At 35.7% G+C, this 22,027-nt stretch overlaps 1 protein-coding gene across 7 annotated transcripts in view; it reads left to right on the top strand.

Annotated features, from left to right (window-relative positions):
• Positions 1 to 22,027, top strand: part of FOXJ3 (forkhead box J3) — a 106,215-nt gene that overhangs the window by 66,233 nt on the left and 17,955 nt on the right. For 5 of the 7 annotated variants that reach the window (XM_053920172.2, XM_045190919.2, XM_045190917.3 and 2 more), the window contains 2 exons: positions 8,218 to 8,319; positions 20,791 to 20,919. In XM_053920172.2, coding sequence (XP_053776147.1) covers positions 8,218 to 8,319; positions 20,791 to 20,919 — 231 coding nt within the window. The remainder of the gene's footprint in view (positions 1 to 8,217; positions 8,320 to 20,790; positions 20,920 to 22,027) is intronic. The other 2 variants (XM_071220889.1, XM_024554656.4) reach the window with 1 other exon arrangement.

The following is a 22,027-nucleotide window of genomic DNA, read 5'->3' as shown; positions in this document are numbered from 1 at the left end:
AATATAACCATGAGGAAGGCAGTGTATTAATCCATATAACATTATTTTTTTTTTTTTGGAGCATTTCCCAATTTGTTATTTTATTTGATCTTACCATCTCCGAGTGAGGTGGGACGTTTAGGAATTAAGTAAAAGGTGTTTTTTTTGGTGTCTTTTTGTTTTTTCTGTAATTTGGGCACAGCTGTTGTCCAAGCTGTGGAGACTTGAATCCAGGTCTCTTAAATTTTAATTTTGAGCTCTTTCCTCTGGCATCTACAATATTGAAGACTGGTTTTAGTTAACAAAACTATTCCCTTTCACTGCTTATACTCTTTAATTACATTGAATTTTCCTGACTGTCTTAAAAATGCCTTTTCTGCTTCCAACCATGTAATAATTATTTTATACACAAAATTTCTGAAGTGTGTGTAAGATAACACTTACTTGGTTAAAAATTAATTTGTAAGAATGAAGTAGATAAAGGAGCTCTAGTTGGTATCCTAAGTTGTTTATTGTGACAAGTTTAGTCAGCATGTAGGCTGTCACCAGACATTAACTTTACCTTTCAGCTTTCTCCTTGTACATTTCCAGCATCTCAGCTCACACACACACACAACACACACCCACATTCTAACCTGCTATTCCATTTTAAATGTTAACTACATTGTGAAGCTTTTCCTCATTTATTCATTTGCATTCTTGCAGAATTTTTATCGCATTTTTAATAGGCTTTCTCACAATTTGTAGAAATCTCTTAAGTGTGTGTGCGCTGTGATTCCCTTATGTTTCTTTCATATCTGTGTTATAAAAAATGCTGCACTGAACATAATGATGTATATGTCGTTTTGATGCAGAGTTTGGGGTTGCTTTGGATCAATACCCAGAAGTGAAATTGCTGGGTTCTTCTTTGTCTCTTGCTGTAGGTTTTGCTTTAAAGTCTTAATTTTTTCTGGGATGAATACTGCTCCCCTAGTGGGTTTTTTTTTTTTTTTTTTCATTTTTATGAAATAACTTTTCTATCCCTTTTTGTCCGTCTGTGTGTGTCTTTTGATCTGAGGTGAGTCTCTTGTAGACAGTATACGTAAGGGTCTTGTTTTGTTATTCATTTAGCACCGTATGTTTTTTGAGTGGAGCATTTAACCCATTTGAATTTAAAGTAATTCAAATAGGTATAAAGTAATTGATAGGTATATATTTATTGCCATTTTATTATTCATATTTTTATTTATTTTTCTTCTTAAAACCCTTTAACATTTCTTATAATATTGGTGTGGTGGTGGTGAACTCCTTTGGCTTTTTCTCATCTGGGAAACTCTATCTGACCTTTGATTCTAAATGATAGCTTTCTTGGTAGAGTAATCTTGGCTGTAGGTTCTTGCTTTTCATCACTTTGAATATTGCTTGCCAGTCCCCTCTAGCCTGCAAAATTTCTGTTGAAATATTAGCTGACAGTCTAATAGGAGCTCCCATGTAAGTGACTGACTGCTTTTCTCCTGTTGCTTTTAAGATTCTTTCTTTGTCTTTAGCATTTTAATTATGATGCAATATGAATGTGGGCCACTTTGAGTTTATCTTGTTTGGGATTCTCTGCACTTTCTGGACTTGTATGTCTATTTCCTTCACCAGGTTAGGCAAGTTTTATGTCATTATTTTTTCACATAGGTTTTTGATTCCTTGCTCTGTCTCTTCTCTTTCTGTCACCCCCATGATGCAAATGCTTGTTCACTTGAATTTATCTCAGAGGCTCTTTACACTGTCCTCATTTTTATTGAATCTTTTTTCTTTCTGCTGTTCAGATTGGGGGTTTTTCAGCTTTTTTTTATCTTCCAAATTGCTGATTTGATCCTCTGCTTCCTCTACTCTGTTGATTCTTTGTAATGAATTCTCGTTTCAGTTATTTCATTCTTTATTTCTGACTGGTTCTTTATGCTTTTTATCTCCATTTTATGTTTCCTATCTCTTTGTTGAATTTATGCTAAGTTCATCGACTCTTCCCATAAGTTCATTGCGCATCCATATAACCAGTGTTTTGAACTCTGAACCAGTGTTTTGAACTCTGAATCTGGTAGATTGATTGTCTCCATTTTATTTATTTCTTTTTCTGGAGTTTCGTTGTGTTCTTTCATTTGGGGTATGCTTCTTTGTTCTCCTCATTTTGGCTGCCTCCCTATGTTTATTTCTATCTATTAGGTAGAACTGCTATATCTCCCAATCCTGGCAGAGTGGCCTTATGTACTAGGTGTTCGGTAGGGCCCAGTGGCATAGCCTCCCCAGTCACCTGAGCTGGGTATGCCAGGTGTGCCCTCCATGTGGGCTTTGTGTACCCTCCTGTTGGAGTTGAGCCTTGATTGCTGTTACCATGTCATGGGAGGGATTTACCACCAGGTCGATCTGCTGCAAGGACTGACTTTATCTATAGCAGATGAGCTGCTATGCAGAGGCCAAGACCATAGAGCAGAATTTGTCCTTAGCTGTGAGGCTTCTGTTCAGCTAGATTTCAGGCAGTTCTGAATGATGGTTGTTTTGTAGTTTAATTATAATTTTGATGTGGTTATGAGAGGATGAGAGCACCACATTCACCTACTCTTCCATCTTGACCAGAATCTCACCCTTTTGCATTTTGCTTTTTAATTTGGTCTTGTCTGTTCAGTTCAACCAAAGGATATGTTGCTTTTTTATTAATGAAAAGTGCTCTAACCACTGGCAGCTGCTTAAGGTAGAAAAAAGCAAGATTAGCTCAATATTGTCTTTTTTTCTTTTAAGACTGGCAAGCACATACTATTTCAAGGGAACTGATGTCAAAGAATAGAAAAAAGAGAACTTGGGTCATAGGCAATTCTTTGTTAAAGGACTGATTTGAGAGAATGAGTGCTCTTCTTTGTTCATTCTGTGATTGCCCCTCCCTTTAAAAAAAATCTTAAAACTTATATCTGGGTTATTTTGTAATGTTATTCATTGCTCATAGGAACCTGTTCTGCTAAAGTGATTCTCAATGTGTGAAGCCCTTTTAGGAGGTCCACAAGGTTAAAACTTTGTTCATAATACTACCAAGATGTTCTATGACTTTCTTACTTACTACTTTTCCAGAGGTTATATGACCTGTGATTTTATTATAGATCAAATGTAGAGGCAAATTTGAGAATCTAATAGTGTTCTATTAAGCCAAATATTAAAGCAATTTTTAAGAACTATAAAACAATCCCATTCTTCCAAGTTTTTTTTGTTTTAGACTATTTTTTCATAGAAAACAATATTTACTTAATATGCAGTGCCTTTGTTATTGTTGATTTTAAGTAAATTAATAAAAATTTTCAGTTTTAAGTTCTATAGGTAAATATCAATAGGTACAACTCACATAAACAAAAATTCTTTAGGATCTTCAGTTATTTTTAATAGTGTAAAGGGATCTTTCAACCAAAAAGTTTGAGAACTGTTATGTTAAAGGAAGATTTTGTGTCTATCCCAGGAGACATTTCTTTTGAGAAAGGAAAAGATAACTGTAGTGATTTGAGTTCCCCCAGAAGTAGACAAGGATGGAGCACAGGTAGTTTGAGGGGTGATCCTAGGGAAGTAGGGCAATTATCAAGTCAATTACCACTGTAAGCATTTGGAGCTCACTGGTAGCCAGAAATGCTTGGGAGCTCCGGGGCATTTAGAACTGTGGTCAACAAGCTGGTATATTTATGTATCAACTCTTCCCACCTCGAATGAGTGATGCTGCTAGGGACCTGAGCTTTTCTGTGCTTCTGGCATGCACTGCACAAAGCCAAAGCATCTTTCCCAACCAGAAAAAACCTTCAGGCAGAGAGTTGCAGATGTTTGTAGCAAGCAGCCTTCAGAGTGTGGAAATGAACGCAGAGGGAATATGGTTGTGTTCTGACAGTGTTTGCTATAAGCCTTGTGTTTTCTGTTGGTGGTGTGTGTGTGGGTGTGTTTTCAGGTCTGTGTGTATCCTTGCTTTTTATTTTTCACAGCCTTCTGCATTTCCATAGCCTTTGACTTAGTTCTTAAATTGGATGCTACCCCTACCCCAAATACAAGAAATCCTTAAAAAAAACCTTTTGTCTTTTCAAGGTGTGCATGGGTATAGTGTTCTTCTTAAATTAGTAGACTGAAGGTGTGTCATGTGGAGCGTATTGTTTCTTGCTGGTCACTGCTTAGTGTTTGCCTAAGTACCTCATTCAGGTTTTAAAATACAGGTAAAATTTATTACTTTTAAGGAAGTAGTTGAAAAGGTTGTATATAACTTGCTTCTGGGCTGCAAAGTCACATATTTACTGTGTTTCTGTTGTGTGCTTAGCACAGGTAAAGTGCTTTGAAAGAATTAGAAATAGGAAATAATGCCCCTGCTAGAAATGTAAAATATCTGAACAGTGGTGAGGATGGGGTGAAGCCAGTGGCAGAAAAAGGAAATTCTAAAACAACAACAACAACAATACAATGACAGCGCTTTAGATTATATTATATGTTACCCGCATTAATGATCTGAAGTTTCTCTGAATGTTTAAGAACATAGTAAGCTTATGAGCAAAACCAAGTCATGTTACAGAGTCATGAGGTGTCACTTTATTTTAAGTACAAGATATAGGGGAAAGTTAATAGCCTGGAAGTTAAGAGACCTAATTTTAAAGTTATATGTTATAACTTAGATGTTTAATTTTTCTGGCCATAGTTTTATTATTTGGCCATAGTTTCTCTCTATGTAAATATAAGTAGATTGTCAGCTATATAGGCCTGGGAGAGAATCTCCCTCCTGAAATCCCACCAGTGTAAAGGCCCTGAGATAGAAACAAACTTGGCAGGAGGAACAACAAGAGGCCACTGTGGATAGACTGGTGTATGTGAGGAGGGAAGAGTAGTAGGACTTGACAGTAGATAAGTAAGCAGTAGGAGCAGGAAGAAAGTGTTTCTGGCTCTGTACGCCTTTGTAATGACTTGGGTTTTATTGAGGGAGGTGGAAAGCCATTGGAGGGATGTAAGCAAAGTGTGACCTAATGTTACTTACATTTTAATAGGATCCCTATAGCTGCTCTGTTGGGTTTAAACTGTAAAAGGGTAGAAGCAGGCAGATCAAGAGGAAATTGCTGATAGTTCTGCTTAACTCTTCTAATACATTGTATGGAAATTACTTGAGGGAGTAAAGGCCAGATAGCTGTGTATAAACTCACTGTTCTAAATATATTGGCCTCTGCAAAAAACGCATAATTTGCAATTATCCAGCTTTTATTGGGACAAAAATGAGGGAATACACATTAATTTTTCTTTTAGTAAGAGCTAAATCGTGTGTTATAGTTCAAAGATGATTAAAAATTTAATCCGTAAGATAACTGGAGGATGGATGGGTAAATAGAGGATAGTCTTTCGGGCAGGATACGGTCCATCTTGCTACATATTTGAGATTGTTGTCTTTACGCTATTTGTGTCTCAGTTTCTTCCATTATTATACAGAGTGGTCTTGTAGATTAAGTGATGCCCCACTGTGTGCATTCCTTCTCTGAGTCTGAGTCTGAGTGAGTGTTAAATATATAAGTGAGCAAAGGAAGGAAATCAATCTACATTCCTGCTCTTAGAACTCATAGAACTGAAAAAGCATTTATTTCAATTCGGCAAACGTCTACATTATGTGGGAGGCACTACATGTTCCCTAGAAGAGATATTTGTAGATAGAATTTTCTGGAAATTTTAAAATTGGAGAAAACCTTTTTAATGAAGAGATATAGACCAGAAAGTATTTCATGAAGGATCATTGTGATGAGTGGGTAGGATTTAGTTGTTTGTTTGTTTGTTTTTACAACACTTGAGAGGTAGTCTATATACAGTTAATTGAATATTTAAAGTTTATAATTTGAGGAGTTCTGACATGGAAATTATTATCAGTGGCAAATAAACATTTCCGTCACTCCCCAAAGTTTTCTCATGCCCCTTTGTAAGTCATGCCTCCTTCCTTTCTCATCCTCTGGCAACCCTGTTTTGGGGAGAATAACATCTTACCAATATTGATTATTCCAAGCCATGAAAATATACTGTCTCTTTATTCATTAGGTCTTTAATTCCTCTCAGGAATGTTTTAGTTTTCAGTGTAGAGGACTTGGATATTTCTAGTTTGACTTAATCCTGAATATTTTGGTTTTGGATGCTATGAACACTTTTTAAAGTCCATTTTCCAATTGCTTGCTGCTAGAATGTAAAAATTAATTTTCGTATTTTCTAATCTTTTTCTAGTAGTTGTTTTGAAGATGCCTTGGGATTTTCTATATAAGCAATTATTTCATCTGCAAATAGGCAGTTTTCTTGTTCTTCCCCTTCTGTCTCCCCATATCTCCCCACTTTACTGCAGTGACTTGAATCTCCAGTACAGTGTTGAATAGGAGAGGGGCAGTAGGCATCCTTGCCTTTTTCATTCTTAAGGGGATGTGTTCAGTCTTTTACCTCTAAGTATGACACAAGCTGTAGGGCTTCTGTAGATGCTCTTTTTCTGATTGAGGACACTCTTTAGTAAACCTAGTTTGAGGTTATACCTAAAAAGCCAATAGATAAATTAGAATACTAAAATATATGTAAATCTAAAAGAAGAGAGGAAAGGGTGGAAGAAAGGAACTAAAAACATAGAGGTGAAACAAAACAATTTAGATATAAGTCTAACAATATCAACAGTTGCATTAATGTTAAATGTCTAAACAGCAATAAAAAGGCAGAGATTGTCAGAGATGCTAAAAAAAAAAAGCAAGACTCAGCAGAATGACTATAAGAGCCCAAACTTGAACTACATAGACACAGATGAATTGAAAGTAATGCATGGAAAAATGTATACCATTCAAACAGTAAGCATAAGGGTGCAATGGCAGCGTTAACGTCAGATGAAAGACTTTTAAGACAGAGTATATCAGAAATTTTAAGAACATTTGATAAAGGCATACTTGATGAAGATATAATTGTAAATGTGAATGTGACTAGTAACAGAGCTTCAAAATACTGGAAGCAAAAACTGATAAAAATCAGTAAAGAACATTGCAATACATTATCAAATGTCTTGATCTAATTGATATTAGAGAACACTATACCAAACAACCATAGAATACCTATTCTTTTCAAATGCACACATTTCACCAAGATACAGCACATGTTGAGCTACAAAACAAGTCTCAAATATGTAAAAATTGAGTAATTTGCATGAAATCACACAACACAGGCTTGCCTCTTCCTACCAGTGGTGATTAGTGAGAATTAAATAGTGAAACAGTAGTCTGGACTGCAGTGACTGAGTTGAAGTAGAGGAACTTGAGATTTGTAGCTGTCTGAAGTAAATCTTATGTGAATTTAGGTATAGCTAAGTTGGCTGGCACCAGAATTGAGGCGTAGACTCTTTGTATATAGTTCTTCCACTTGTCTGTTTGAAGCTCCTTTCCATTTTCACTTCACTGTTACTGTGTGTACCCTACACCTAAGCTCTAGGTTCTGCCTTCTAGGAGTAACCCTTGTCTTTTCATTTTTCCATTTCAGTCAAGATGCCCTTGATTTCCTACCCTTGTAGATTCCCTACCCTTGTAGATTACCTGATGAAAAAAAATTTATGCTGAGGAATTAAGTGATAGATTAATCTTAGAAATATGCTTCACTGAAATTGCTTTCTCATCCAGTATGATCTCTTAAAAATGCGTGTTTGGATTGTGTGGGACAATTATTTTTTGCCAGAGAGAGAATACGGACAGAACTAGCATAGCCACAAATTGTTTGTATCTGCCCTTCTTTAACTTTCAGCATTGAAGTTTAACTCTGTTGAGGGCTCACCAAAGCAGTAAAAACTTTCTCTAGAGAGTTGTCACAATATCCAGAATTCTAAACGTGGAAAACCATCTATTACTGATCTTGACATCCATGCTGGTTTTATAAACAGTACATATGAAGTTGTGTTATTTAGGATATTGTTCAATTGCACTAACAGAGAATGAAAGAAAAAAAAAACCCTGAGAGTTCTGAACCAGAGAGATTTATTATTCTCTTAGGTGGTAGAAGTGCAAGCTGATAGTGGATCAGACAGATAACCAGCGCTGTTCCACAAGTCATTCAGATGTCCGTGCTTCTAATCTTGCCTTTTCAGGGTCCCCCATTAGTTTAATTTCATTTTTAAAAACAAAGTACAGAACTGGATGTTGGAGAATTTGATGAATTACCTTCAAATTGTGTTAAAGTTGCTGGATATATGAGCTAATAATTATTTATTTTGTTCTTGTATTTTAGGCTTCAACTCCATATAGCATAGATTCAGATTCTTTGGGAATGGAGTGTATAATTTCGGGAAGTGCCTCTCCAACTCTGGCAATCAACACTGTGACTAACAAAGTAATTACATTTTTAAAAACACTTTTGAAATGTCATTATTACACTTAATTTGCCTTTGAAGTAACATTAGAGTTCTGTATGGTTGAGTTTAAAGATGATACGAATTTGGCTAGCCCATACATGGCGGCATGAACGCTGACTCTACAGTATTCTGGGGTATGCATAAGTTAGAAGAAAATTTTTCTTTGGAAAACTTGGAAGATGTTTATTGGGAAATTCTATATTAAATTTTTGACACTGCCAATTTTCATTGATAGAATTTTTGAGCCAGCATTTTATTGTATCAGTTTGTTTCAAATCATTGATTACCCCTCTAAATATATGAAAAAAAAGATGGTCAAATCCCCAGGGAATCAATGGAATCAAAATAAGTAACTTGGAAAAACTCATAGTTCATTGGAATGGTAGTCAACCTATTTCAAGATAACTCAGGTCTAGTGACACACCCAGAATTAGTGTTTGGTAGTTTGCTGCATTTTTCTCTTTGCTTTTTTTTTTGTTTTCGAAGCAACAGTCAACATTTTGTGTCATCTCATTAGATACCTAGTGGGATACAAATTGTCTGTTCTTTACAAGGTAATTTCGTAACCTCATTGCATCGCATCTCAAAACCCTAAAATGGTTCTGGGAGGTTCCTGAAGTACCTCAGTCCTGAGCATCTGCTTCCTCCGTTACTAGACCGTAAGCACCTTGAAGCCATACATCTGTCATGCTCATGCTTTCTTGCAGTCTTGCTTTCTCCCTCTCCTTCCACATTGCTTTCGCTGGCACTTGCTCTGTCTCTGTCTCTGTCTCTTCCACCTGCTCACGATGCACATAAACACAAATACACATACATACAGAACTGCACTAATATAGTATACATAGGAATTTTATTTGTAGAAAGATAAAGAATAAACAGAAGAGGTTATAATCAGAATGACTCATCAGATTGCCGATTTAGAAAGGAAACTACCAGCTGAGGTGTAAAGTAGTGATTGTTTTCCAAGTAGTCTGTGGGATGATTTCATCAAAATCATTTACGGGAGGGGTGTGTATGTTGGGGGCAGGGGGGCGGTGGTAATTCCCAGATTCCAGTATAGGTCTGTCGAATAAGTTACTTTATCCTTGTGGATAGGGCCCAGGAATCTACTTTAAAAATCATCCCTAATGATGCCAAGCTTAACCTGAGAATTTCCGGTCAAGCAAGTGTGTTGTAATCAGAAATACCCAAAACTAGTCTCTGCAGTAGTCCAAGTAGGAGATAGTGAGGCCTAAACATAGACAGTTGGGGCTATTAGGGAACAATTAGGAAATAGTAATGTTAGGACTGCATGACCAGATATGGGATTCAAAGAAGCTGGAGTTTTTATACTTCTGCTTCCAGATACAATGGAATAGCTAGAATCAGCTTAACCCTTAAGCCTGTTTATGTAAAATCCCACCCCCACCACCAATAAAAAAGTGGGGGGAGAGGCATTGGAGAACTAAACAATCAAGATTTCATTGTTCAGGAGCTCAGGAAAAAAGGGAAATACATTGAGATAAACCCTGAAAATTTTCCCGTGGGACATTTACCAGTTGTCAGTGCATGGCATAGAAGCTGTATACAGAGGAGCAGCCTAGAGCAGTCTTTGAGCTAGGGAAACGAAAACGGGAGTATGGGGACACTAAGCAGTCAGGGCTCGAGGAATAAGATCCTGAGAAATCTCAGAAGTGAGCCCACCTTTTTGCAAGCAACATCCACTTAAGGGATTCGCTAACTCCCTAATCTGTGTATGCTTGGGCTCAGGCACAGACAAATCAAATAGCTTTTTTCACTAGCCAGAATTCAGCACTCTTACCGAGAAGGGAAAGACAAAAATTGTAGTTTGTGGGTCTTTTTTTTTTTTTATCCTTACATGAGGACATGCTTATTGATTTTAGAGACATGGGAAGGGAGGGAGAGGGAGAGAAACATCAATAGGTTGCCTCTCACACAAGGCCCAGTGGGGACTGAACCTGCAACCTAGGCATGTGCTCTTATCAGGAATTGAACCTGCAACTTTTCTGTTAAGGGGATGACACTCCTCCAACCAACTGGGCCCCACCAGTCAGGGCTGTAGTTTGTGGATCTTTAAGACAGAGGGAGCCATGGTAAACACCAAGGCTTTCAAATTGATACTTCAGAAGGGTTATGTTCTGTGAGTAAGAGCAAATAAAAATTGACTAGTCTTGTACTGGCCTGTGTGGCTCAGTTGGTTGAAGCATTGTCCATACACCAAAAGGTTGCTGGTGCAATTCCTGATTAGGGCACATACCTGGGTTTGTAAGTTCTGTCTCCGATCAGGGTATGTACGGGAAGCAACTGATTGATGTTTCTTTCTTACACTGATGTTCCTCTTTCTCTTCACCTTCCTCTCTCTCTAAAAGGGATGAAAAAAATGGGCTCAGGTGAGAATTTAAAAAAAGAACAGAAAAGGCTAGTCTTACTGTTATTAGGGTGGTATGCTAATAGTCTTCTACTTGCCAAAATAAAAGAAAATCTTTTTTGTGAGAAGATACCATCACCCCGAGCTTTTGTAAGTTTTTATAAGTAAGGTCTCACCTTCAATCCAGATTTTCAGACATTCTGGGAAACAAGGCCAAATAATTAAATACCAGGGTGGGGGGGGGGGGTGTATAAACATCCACGAGTAATCTGTGTTCAAGAAAATAGATGAATTATTGAAAATTTATCAGATTTATAATCTGTATGGAAGAATGAAGAGGAAACTCTAGAACTGAAAAAAAAATAATAACTGAAATTAAGAGTTTGGTAGACATTTTAGGAGATTAGACACATCAGATGAGAGAATTAGTGAACTGAAAGATCAATAGAAAATACACAGATTGAAATGCAAAGAAAAAAAACTATGGAAAATTTAGAAAATCTTAAAGAAATGGGATGTGGGGAAAGGTCTAACAAACTTGGCAGGAAAAGGGAATAGAGAAGAAGCAATATTTTCATTTTTTAAAACTGAAAAAGTTAACCATACAGATTCAAGAAAGTTCTAAGAACCCCAGGAAGGATTAATGAAAAGAAAAACCTTATTTGGCACATAAAAATTAAACTGCTGGAAAACAAAGATAAAGAAAAAAAGTCTTAAAATTGGAGGGGAAAAAAAGACAGGTAACTTCAGGCAGCAACAGTTAACCAGACACCAGAATGAAATTTTGTTATCTTTTTTTAAAAAAAGATTTTTATTTATTTATTTATCTATCTATTTATTTATGTATTTATTTATTTTTCATCTATTTATTTATTTGTCTTTATTCATCTATTTATCTAATCTATTTATCTTTCTATCCATTTATTTATTTATAGAGAGAGGGTAAGGGAGGGAGAAAGAGAGGGAGTGAAACATCAATGTGTGGTTGCCTCTAATGCACCCCTTACAGGGGACCTGGTCCGCAAGCCAGGCATGTGCCCTGCCTGGGAATCGAATCAGCAATGCTTCGGCTTACAGGCCCGCACTCAATCCGCTGAGCCACACTAGCCAGGCCCAGAATGAAATTTTTATAGTGCTGAAAGGAAATATCTGCCAACCCAGAAATTTCTGTGAAAAATGAAGGTTTAAATAAGCAGGTTTTTACAAAAATAAAATCTGAGAGAATATGTTACTAGTACATCGGTATTAAAAGATTAAAGGTGGGTTAATTTTTCAGATAAAAGGGAAAATTATCTTGTGTGGCAAGGGATGAAGAACACCAAAAGAGGATGTCTGTCAGTAGAAATCTAAATATGAGTTGAGTGTTTAAAGCAACAGTGCCATTGTATACCATAATGCCTTTGAGTCTAAAGTACTGTAGAAGTTAAATAACGTGACAAGGCAGGAGAAAATATATGCGGTTAATGTTTTTGCATTGCATGGAAAGTGGTAAAACTCCTAAGTTCAGGCCATGTTGTAAAATCTAGGGCAGTTGTTCTTAATACTTCAGCATACATCAGAATTACAAAGAGGGCTGTTAAAACCCATTTTGCTGTCTGTTCCAGTTGTCCCACTCCCCACCCTGAAAATTTTTTATTTAGTAGATCTGGATTGGGTCTCAAAATATGCATTTCTAACAAGTTTTCAGATACTGGTCATATTATAGTCTAGGTTCCATACCTTACGAACCACTGCTCTAATTTACTACAAGAATAGTAAAAGAATAATAGCAAGTAAGGAAAAACAATTAAGTCCTCAGTTAATTCAAAAGCAGGCAATAAAAGTGGAAAATATGAACAAAAAAATAGATGTAAACACAGGAAAACAAATACTATTTAAATCTAATTATGTTAGGAAATATAATTAAATGCAAATGCAGTAAACATTTAATGTAAAAGCCAAAGATTGTCAGACTGGATGAAAAAACAAAACCCAACTATGTGCTATTCATAAGAGATATATTTTAAATGAAGGGTCAGCACAAATTACAAAAAACATTTTATTTTTAAAAGGGATCATTTCAGTAAGAAGCTCTAACAATGCTAAATTTGTATATGCCTAATAATAGCTTTGAATGCTGAGAGAACTAAAAAGAGAAATGGACAGATCCTTCACCAAAGAGGCAGATTCTAACACGTCTCTTTACAGTTCATAAAAGAAGCAGGTCAAAAGCAAAACCTGACAAATAAATTTCATTAAAGATACAGAAGACTTAATCCACAAAATTAGAGAATTTGACCTAATTGATTTATACAGAGTGTTGTACCTGACACTTGTAGAATATACATATTTTAAGTGCACATGGAATATTTACCAAAATTGATAATGCAATACTGGTTTATGCTAGACCATAAAGGAAGTCTCAGTAAATTTCGGAAGACCAACATTATACAGTGTATATTTCCCAACAAAGTGGAATTAAGGTAGAAATACTAGTAAATAGATAATCAGAAAATTCACCAAGTTTGCAAATTTAGTAATATAGTTATAAACAACCCAGGGGTCAAGGGAGAATTATAATAGAAATTAGATAATACTTTGAACTGATAAAAAACAGAAATATGAAATATCAAAGCCAGTAGGATGCTATTAGAGTATTAGTCTTAAATGTATGTGCTGGGTTAGACCAAAGATTGAATATTAACAATGTAAGCATCTCAAAATAAATCTGAATGAGGAAATAAAAATAATAGAAGTCAATAAAATAGAAAGTACATATATAGTAGCAAAAGTTGACAAATGAGGTTTTTTTTGTAAAGATTAATAAAGTTGATTAGGGACTCGTGTTTCCAACCAAGGTGGAATAACCAGAGTCAACTGAATAAAACATAGGATATAGACCAGTGGTTTTTCAGAGATTGGACCTTCAGAACAGTGGTTCCTGAGAAATGGCGAACAAACAAGTCGAGTTCTTTGATTGCCCTAGCTTACCGTCTGGAGAAAGTTTCCAGGGCACAGAAGTCTCCTTGAATTGAGGAGGTGGAGCTGGAAGATCATGGAAGTCAAGGTGGCTAGAGTTCACTGGGCAGCATGCTGGAGAGGGGAGAGCTGCAACAGATAGAATTCCAGAGATATACAGAGGGTACCCCTTGCAACTGGGTACTCTCAGTACATGAGTAAGGAAGCTGCCAGAGTCTAGGGAAAGAACCACCTAAAGGTTCAGTGTGGACAATCATTGAATCTCATATAGGACCCGGCCTGGTTATTGTTCCCACCAGAATGAAATATTTCATAATTCATAGGCCATTAGGCAAAGTACTCAGGCTTTTGCCTCAGTAGTGGAACAAAATTAGCCCTAGACTAAAATGCTGCTTGTCCTACCTTAAAAGCAAAACTCAGTAGGATCAAACATTTTAAGTAATTCTATTTTTAAATTTTAATTGTTTTTCAGATGTAACCATTAAATTCACCCTTTTACCCTGGCTGGTGTGGCTCAGTGGATTGAGCGCCAGCCTGCGATAACAAGAGGTCGCTGGTTGAAGTCCCAGTTAGGTCACGTGCCTGGGGTTGCAGGCCAGGTCACCAGTAGGGGTGTGCGAGAGGCAACCACGCATTTATGTTTCCCTCTCTCCTTCCCTTCCCTTCTGTCTATAAACAAACAAACAAATAAATCTTTCAAAAAACCTCACCCTTTTAAAGTGTATAGTTCAGTGCTTTTGGTGTATCCACAGGGTTGTGCAGCCATTAGCCACTGTCTATTTCTAGAATGTTTTCATTACCTTCCTTCCCCCCAAACCAACCCTGCACACATTAGCATTCATTCCCTATTCTGTCCATCCATTGGTATGCATTAATTTACTTCTAACCCGATGGATTTTCCCAGTCTGGGAACTTCATATAAATGGAATCATGTAATACGTGACCTTTATGTCCAGATTCTTTCATGAAGCATGTTTTCTAGGTTCATTCATGTTGTAGCATGTATCAGTACTTCATTGCTGTTGTCAAATAATTTAACTGTGTCCCTAGTGAAGCTGTAGAACGTTTGTAGGGATATAAAAAATATCCAGCACTTAAAATGTAAAATTCACAATGGTCTGGCATCCGGTAAAAAAATTATTAGCCAGGCAAGTAAGTAGTAAAAAGCAATCCCTAATGAGAAGAAAATTAGTCAATTAGAACTCAACCCGGAAATGACAAAGATGATAAAATTAGTAGAAAAAGACATTAAAACAGTTATTGTAAGCTAATGTAATGGAAAAAATTTAAGTGTCCCATCAGTGGATGAATGGATAAAGAAGATGGGGGGGGTGTAATAATGAACAATGGAATATTATTAGCTATGCGAAAGAAGGCAGTTCTGCCATTTGTGACAACGTGGATGGATCTTGAGGGCATTATGCTGAGTGAGTAAGTCAGGCAGAGAAAGACACACACTGTGTGATACCACTTGTATGTGGAATGTTAAAAGGCTGGACTCATAGAAACAGTAGCATCGTGGTTACCAGGGGTTGGGCTGTGAGGGAAGCAGGGAGGTGTTGGTCAAAGGGTGCAGACTTTCAGTTATGAGATGACTAAGTTTTGGAGATCTAATATATAGCATGATAGTAATAGTGTATTATATACGTGAAAATTAGTTAGGATAGTACATCTCAGATGTTCTCACCACAAAGAAGAAATGGTAATTATGTGAGGTGATGGAGGTATCAGCTAATGCTATTGTGATAATCATTTCTCAATACATAAGTGTATCAAATGGACAAATTGTACACTTTAAATTTACACAATATGTCAATTATCTCAATAAAGCTGGAAAGAAAAAGCTATTATGTTCCATAAAGAAGCTAAGGGACATGTTGAACATGTGTGTACATATATGAAAGATCCATGTAGACACACAAAAGACCCAAATTAAACTCCATAGAAATAAAAATTATGCCTGAGTTGAAAAATAAACTTAATGGGATTAATAGTAGATTAGACACTGTGGAAGGAAAGGTTAGTGAATTTGAAGGTAAAGCAATTAAAATTATCCAAAATGAAACACATAGCAAAGACTGTTAAAAAAGTAAATAGAGCATTAGTGAGCTCTGGGGACAACTTCAAGCAACCTAATACATTTGTAATTGAAGTTCGTGATGGAAGTCTGGGTCTATACAAAGGAATAACTACATGGGTGTACATAAAACTTCAAAATTTTAAATCTCTTTAAAGATTGTTTAAAGCAAAATAAAAATATATTGTGGGTTTATAACATGTAGAAGTAAAATTCAGGGTGGAGCAAAAGTAGGTTTACATTTGTGAGTACATGAAACAGTTTATGCTTGTATATGTAATTTATTACTTACATTCCATACGAACAACTGTAAACCTACCTTTGCCCCCCCCCCCCCCCCCCGAAGTCTGTAAGACAATAGAGGTCAGGCAAGGAGAGGAGAAATTGAGAAGTGTTATGAGAGAGAAAACATTAAGTTTGGGAAGGCAGAAGTAAAGCTGTCATTATTCACAGATGACGTGATTGTTTATATGGAAAGTTAAAAAGAATCTGAAGATAAAAAGAATCTGAAGAATCTGAATCTTTAGAATTAATAAGTGAATTTGGCAAGGTCTTGATATAAGATCAATGTTTGATTTTAGAAATGAATGGTATTTCTGTATACTAGCCATAGACAAGAAGAAGATAAAATTAAAAAGATAACACTTATGTTAGCATTCAAATACCACATACCTAGGATTAAATGAAAAATGAACTCTGCAGTGAAAACTCTAAAAAATTACTGAAGTAAAACAAAGATATAAGTAAATGGATATATAATTTTCATAGAGATTATTTTAAAGAAATCTATTTCTCCTAAATCTACAGATTTAATGTGATCCCAATAAAAATTTCATAATGCTTTTTTTGGGAATAAAAAATGACCAGCTGATCATAAAATATAAATGGGAATCCAAATGGCAAACAGTAGTTGAAGACAATATTGAAAAAGATAAAAGAGGATTTATATTTCTAAATATCAAGAGTTAACCTATAATAATTGAAAGTGTGATATTGATGTAAGAGTAGACAGACTTACGGGCCAGAATTTAGTGACATCTTTCAACAGATGTTGCTGGATTAATGGAAAATTGTATTTTCCATTCACAAGAGTCAGTTCCAGACATAAATATAAAGAATTTAATGATAAGAATTTAATGATAAAGTTCTCAATTTCCTGAAAATGAATAAAGTGAATTTTAAAAAACAAGGAAGAAATAAAGATTAAGAACTGATCATGCGATAGAAAACAAAGCTTTGTGTAATCCTTTAGCTAAATTTACTGCAGAAGGACAGAAAAGGATATACAGTGCATGATAACGTTTATACTTAGTTAAAAATAGGAAAACCATTCAGTCGTGTTAGAAGTTTTTATGGTGGTTACCTGTGGCAGAAGAATCGTGGTGAATGATGAGTAGGATACTGGATTAGTGGCCTTCTGGAGATGGTTTGTGTCAGCAGTTCTGTGGTTTGTGGTCACCTGGGTAACCAAGACCCTTTTAGGGATTCTTTGAGGTCAAAGTTATTTTTATGATAATATTTCAGTATGATTTCCCTTTTCCTTTATTTTTGTATTTTCACTGATGCAACAAAAGCAATAATATATAAACGCTAGCACAAATCAAGGCAGTGCCTTCTAACTACTGGGCATTTCTCTGCCACACACTTCAGATTTAAAAAAATGCTAGTTTTACTTAAGAGTATCTCTGAAGCAGGGAGAATGGGTTTATTAAGTTGTGACCTTTAAGTATATGTGTTTTTAATATTCTGTGTGATGAAATGGGACGTATGTATAAAGCCCTTACACTGCATATTGAAGAAAAAAGGCTGGTTCAAGGAACAGCATTTGTATGATTATTTGAGTTGGATGTTGAACCTGCTGCTTTGTTCATGGATCATTGTTTTTACTTGAAAGAACAACTGAAACTGATTGTTTAGATTTGGGTATTTGGCAGAAGTTTTCTTGAAAACATACAAAGTGAATCTGTCACTTCAGGGAAAACAATGGACAATATCTCTTGCCAGAGCTTTTTAGCAAAAAATAGAAGTTTGGAAAACTTACATTCACCACAGTAAGTCTGATAGCTTCCCAGTGTTTACAGACTTTTCTAATGAGATTATTAGTAATGTTAACAAACAGATGTGATGTTTTGATGTTGTGTAATGAAATGTGTCAATATTTGGAAGATCTGCATAACTTAGTGAACCATTATTTTCCAGATAACTAATGGATAATGTTGCAAAATCATGCATGGATAAATTATTCATTCAAAGTACAAATTAGAACAGTGGATTTTTATGCAACAGTATTAAATATTTATTGATATCTTTTCACATTCCACATTGTTACGTGTCATGTTTTGGTATAGTATCAAAAAAGACTATGTACAATTATCTGAAAAGTCTATTAAAATATATATGGTGATGCTAGGTTTTCTTTCTATACTTCCACCTGAACAACTTACTGCAACGGACAGAATACAGAAGCAGATAGGAGAATCTAGCTGCTTCCTGTTAAGTTAAGCCAGGCATGTAGATTTATAAAAATGTAATGTAACAGAGGCACTCTTAATTTTACTTATTTTTGGGTGAAAAAACTTCTTATGTGAAGACATATTTGGGTTTGTAATTGTTATTTTAAAATTCAGTAATACATTTAAATTTTTTTGTTTTAATTTGTAATCTGCCAGTTTTTGACAGATATATCAACATAAACAAAAACTCCTTGACTCCTCAATTTTTAGGGCTGGAAGAGGGTTCTAAGATCAGAGTTTGAGGACTGCTGTTCTATGCTTTGATCTAGATGGTTACACGAGTATGCCAGTTTTGTAACTAATAAACTAGTAATTTGTGTACTTCACTCTATTACATTTTAGTGAAAATGTTTACCCTCCTTCCAAATAAGCTATGAGGATTTGCCCAGTGATGATGGAAAGTATTTCAGACCTAAGTGGTAGGTATTTGAGTAGGGACAGGGAGAATGAGCAGCCAAGAAAATGACCGTAGGGTACTTGTAATTTGTTGGTATTGTGTTGTATTTTATAGTGTTTTGATTTTTCCTACAAGCCCATAGGTTGAATTCTTTTTTTTAGTGAAATTTAACACTGGACATATGTACCAGAAAAAAAAAATCCTTGCCAGTTTGCTTTATTCCTTCTCATTTTTTTTTACTCTAGGAGTCTCCCTTTCTCCAGGCCACCCAGTGGGTGTCTGAAACAACCGACAGCACCAAACCCTGTATGTGCTGTCTTTCTTCTTCCATGTGCATATCGTGACCAAGTTTAACTTACAAATTAGGCACAGTGAGAGATCAGCACCGCCAGTAATAAAGTAGAACAATTATAACAATTTACTGGAATAAAGTTATGTGCATGTAGCCTCTAAAATTCCTTATCTACTGTATGCACAGTGTGGGTATGTTGGACAAAGGGATGATTCACCTCAGGTGAGACAGCATGAGATTTCATGCTACTCAGAACAGCATGCAGTTTAAAACTTACGAATTGTTTATTTCTGGACTTTCCCATTTAAAATTTTTGGACTGTGGTTGACTACGAGTAACTGAAACTAGATGGGGGGAGGACCTACTGTACTGTTTTCCCTTATTAGTTCTTAGACACGTAATTATTTCTAGCTGATATGAATTTGAATATGGGAATTTGAATTTGGTTTTGCCTTAAGTGTAGAAGCATATATGCCTAGTTTTCAACATACTCAGCCTCTTTTGGTGAGTGCCTGCGAGCACTGAGCATGACCACATTTTAGCGCAGACGGAAGGGTGGTGATACCTCAATTGGTTGTCAAGTTCAGCATGTATTTATTAACTGTGTACTGAGAAGAAAGTGCTGTACTATTTATGATTACTTATTGGTGACTCAAGGAGCTAACAGTCTAGTAATGAATAAAAATTTGATTAAAAATTAGTTAGACTATAAAACCAGTGTTACTAATTGTTCCCACAGAAGTAAGGACATAGAAAGGAAAGTTGATAGTAGCATGTGAATAGAACCTTGATGGATAGTTAGGCTAGTTTTAAAAACATATTTTTGGTTGCTGGCTGGCGTGGCTCAGTTGGTTGGGCGTTGTCCCGCAAAGCAAAAGGTCACTGGTTCAGTTCCTGGTCAGAGCACATGCCTGGGTTGCAGGCCAGTCCCCAGTTAGGGCATGTGCAAAAGAGGCAACAGATTGATGTTTCTCTCACATATCTGTGTTCCTCTCCCTCTCTTTCTCCCTTTCTCTAAAAAAATAAATCTTTTTAAAAAATAAAAAAAATATTTTTTTGTTTGTTCCTAATTAAAAATTATGCTTATTATAAACAACCTTGAGCACTGTAAAAATACGTGTTACCAATGATACAAGTCTTCAGGAATACCGAGCTCCTGATAGTTAACCATTGTTAACAGTGTGATATATATAGCCATTTATGTCTAATGCATACACGGGGTGGGACAAAAGTAGGTTTACAGTTGTTAGTATGTGAAACACAGAGTTTATTGTATTATTATTTATTAATTACTGTATTATTTTTCCATATGAACAACTGTAAATCTACTTTCGCCCACTCTATTAGCATAGTGTTATTTAAAAAAATTAGTTCACATATCTGTGATTTTGCAAATGTGTTAGATAGTTGTGTTTCCAATTTTCAGTATTATAAACAGTGATGCCTGTGATTTTTTTTAATTCTATTTTTTGTGTTCTTTTTTTGATGCCTAAGATTTTAATAGAGAAAAGCAGCTTTGCTTAAGGCTTGAATAAAAATATATTTATACATTGTAGAAATAATTAAAATTACTGTAAATTCTCTCTTACCAAATGTTGATTAACTAATTATACCTGATAGTAGATTGAATTTATGTCTTTCTGGGTAGTATATGTCTTATAGTTTGAGAGTAAATTATTTCGTGCTGAACATGGAGTCAGCAGTGAAGGTTACGAGAATGGAAAGATCGCTATCATTGTGCCTTCCTGCCATATCCCAGCTACTTGTACTTTGGTAGAGTTGCATCAAAAGTACTCTTTTTAGTAGGAACTGCTTATTCAGATGTTGCTTTCCTTTCAATCTAGGTAACGTTGTACAACACGGATCAGGATGGTAGTGACAGCCCACGCAGTAGCCTTAACAACAGTCTCTCAGACCAGAGTTTGGCATCTGTTAACTTGAACAGTGTTGGAAGTGTGCATAGTTACACGCCGGTAAGTCTTGGTGAAGTTAACTTCTTTGTTGAGTACACATTTAATGCTTAAAACTAAACCACACGTAATTGAAGTACAAATAAAAGTGAAATGTGTTATTTCTCACTAATCAATTTACTAGCTTATATCAGTAGAACAGATACCTACCTTGATGGTGTTTTAATTGGGTAGTTATCTTTTACCAAGTTACTTACAAATGTGTGATTGTACTGTGTTAATATATTTTGGTTTACTTTACTCCATGTGTTAATTGCACTAGGAAAAAGATTTATACCTCAGTCTGGCAAAGCTATATTTGATAATATTTTACGGTCCTTGGTAAAAGCCTAGAGGACGTATGTGGGTATCACCTTATTTTCCAGCTGTAGATTTGAGAAGAGGATTCTACAAGGCCATCAGAGGTTAAGATGGCCTTGTATTTAATTGTTAATCAGTTTTGTATTTTCAATTTCTGTCTGGAAAACAAAGCTATGCTATAATGGGACCTGTGTGAGTATCCTTGTTCCCTTGGGTTATCTGATACTTCTTTTCAAATCATCTGGCAACTGTCCTCCCCATTAGACAGATCAGAGCCCGAGAGCCACACACCACACTATTATTGATGTAAGTTTGATGTCACCAGATCACCCACCAGGATGACTAAATGTGTAAAAACTTATACAGGACAAAGATGTAAACTTGGAGGGGGGGGTTGGTGGCTGAAATAAGAAAATAACACAAGGGAAACAAAACTCTTAGCAGAATTAAAGTTCCCATTAAATGTAGGTAAAAAGTAAAGTGATTCTGCAAAATTGTTACCAGTGCTCTGGGGAAAAGGGAATTCAGATATTCTCCCAAAATGCAGAAAAAAAGATAAAGAAATGACAGTTATGTAAAAGAAGAGAATAGATATGGAGAACTGAGAATTATGGATGCCTTTGAAGAAAAAAACTAGAATATTGGTACAGAAACAATTTTCAGAAGAAATACTAAAAGTGCTACTGAATTCTTGGAAAAGTTAATGGGGAAAAAAACCCTTATATCTAAACATATCATGACAAATTATAAAATTTCAGAGGTGACTATTCATATAAATACTCTGGGAAAAGAAATAAGATACATTAAAAAA

This window comes from Desmodus rotundus, chromosome 3 (genome assembly GCF_022682495.2).
Source record: "Desmodus rotundus isolate HL8 chromosome 3, HLdesRot8A.1, whole genome shotgun sequence".
NCBI lineage: Eukaryota > Metazoa > Chordata > Mammalia > Chiroptera > Phyllostomidae > Desmodus > Desmodus rotundus.
The sequence above is the reverse complement of the archived record's forward strand: the minus strand, read 5'-3'. Positions and strand labels throughout refer to the sequence as shown.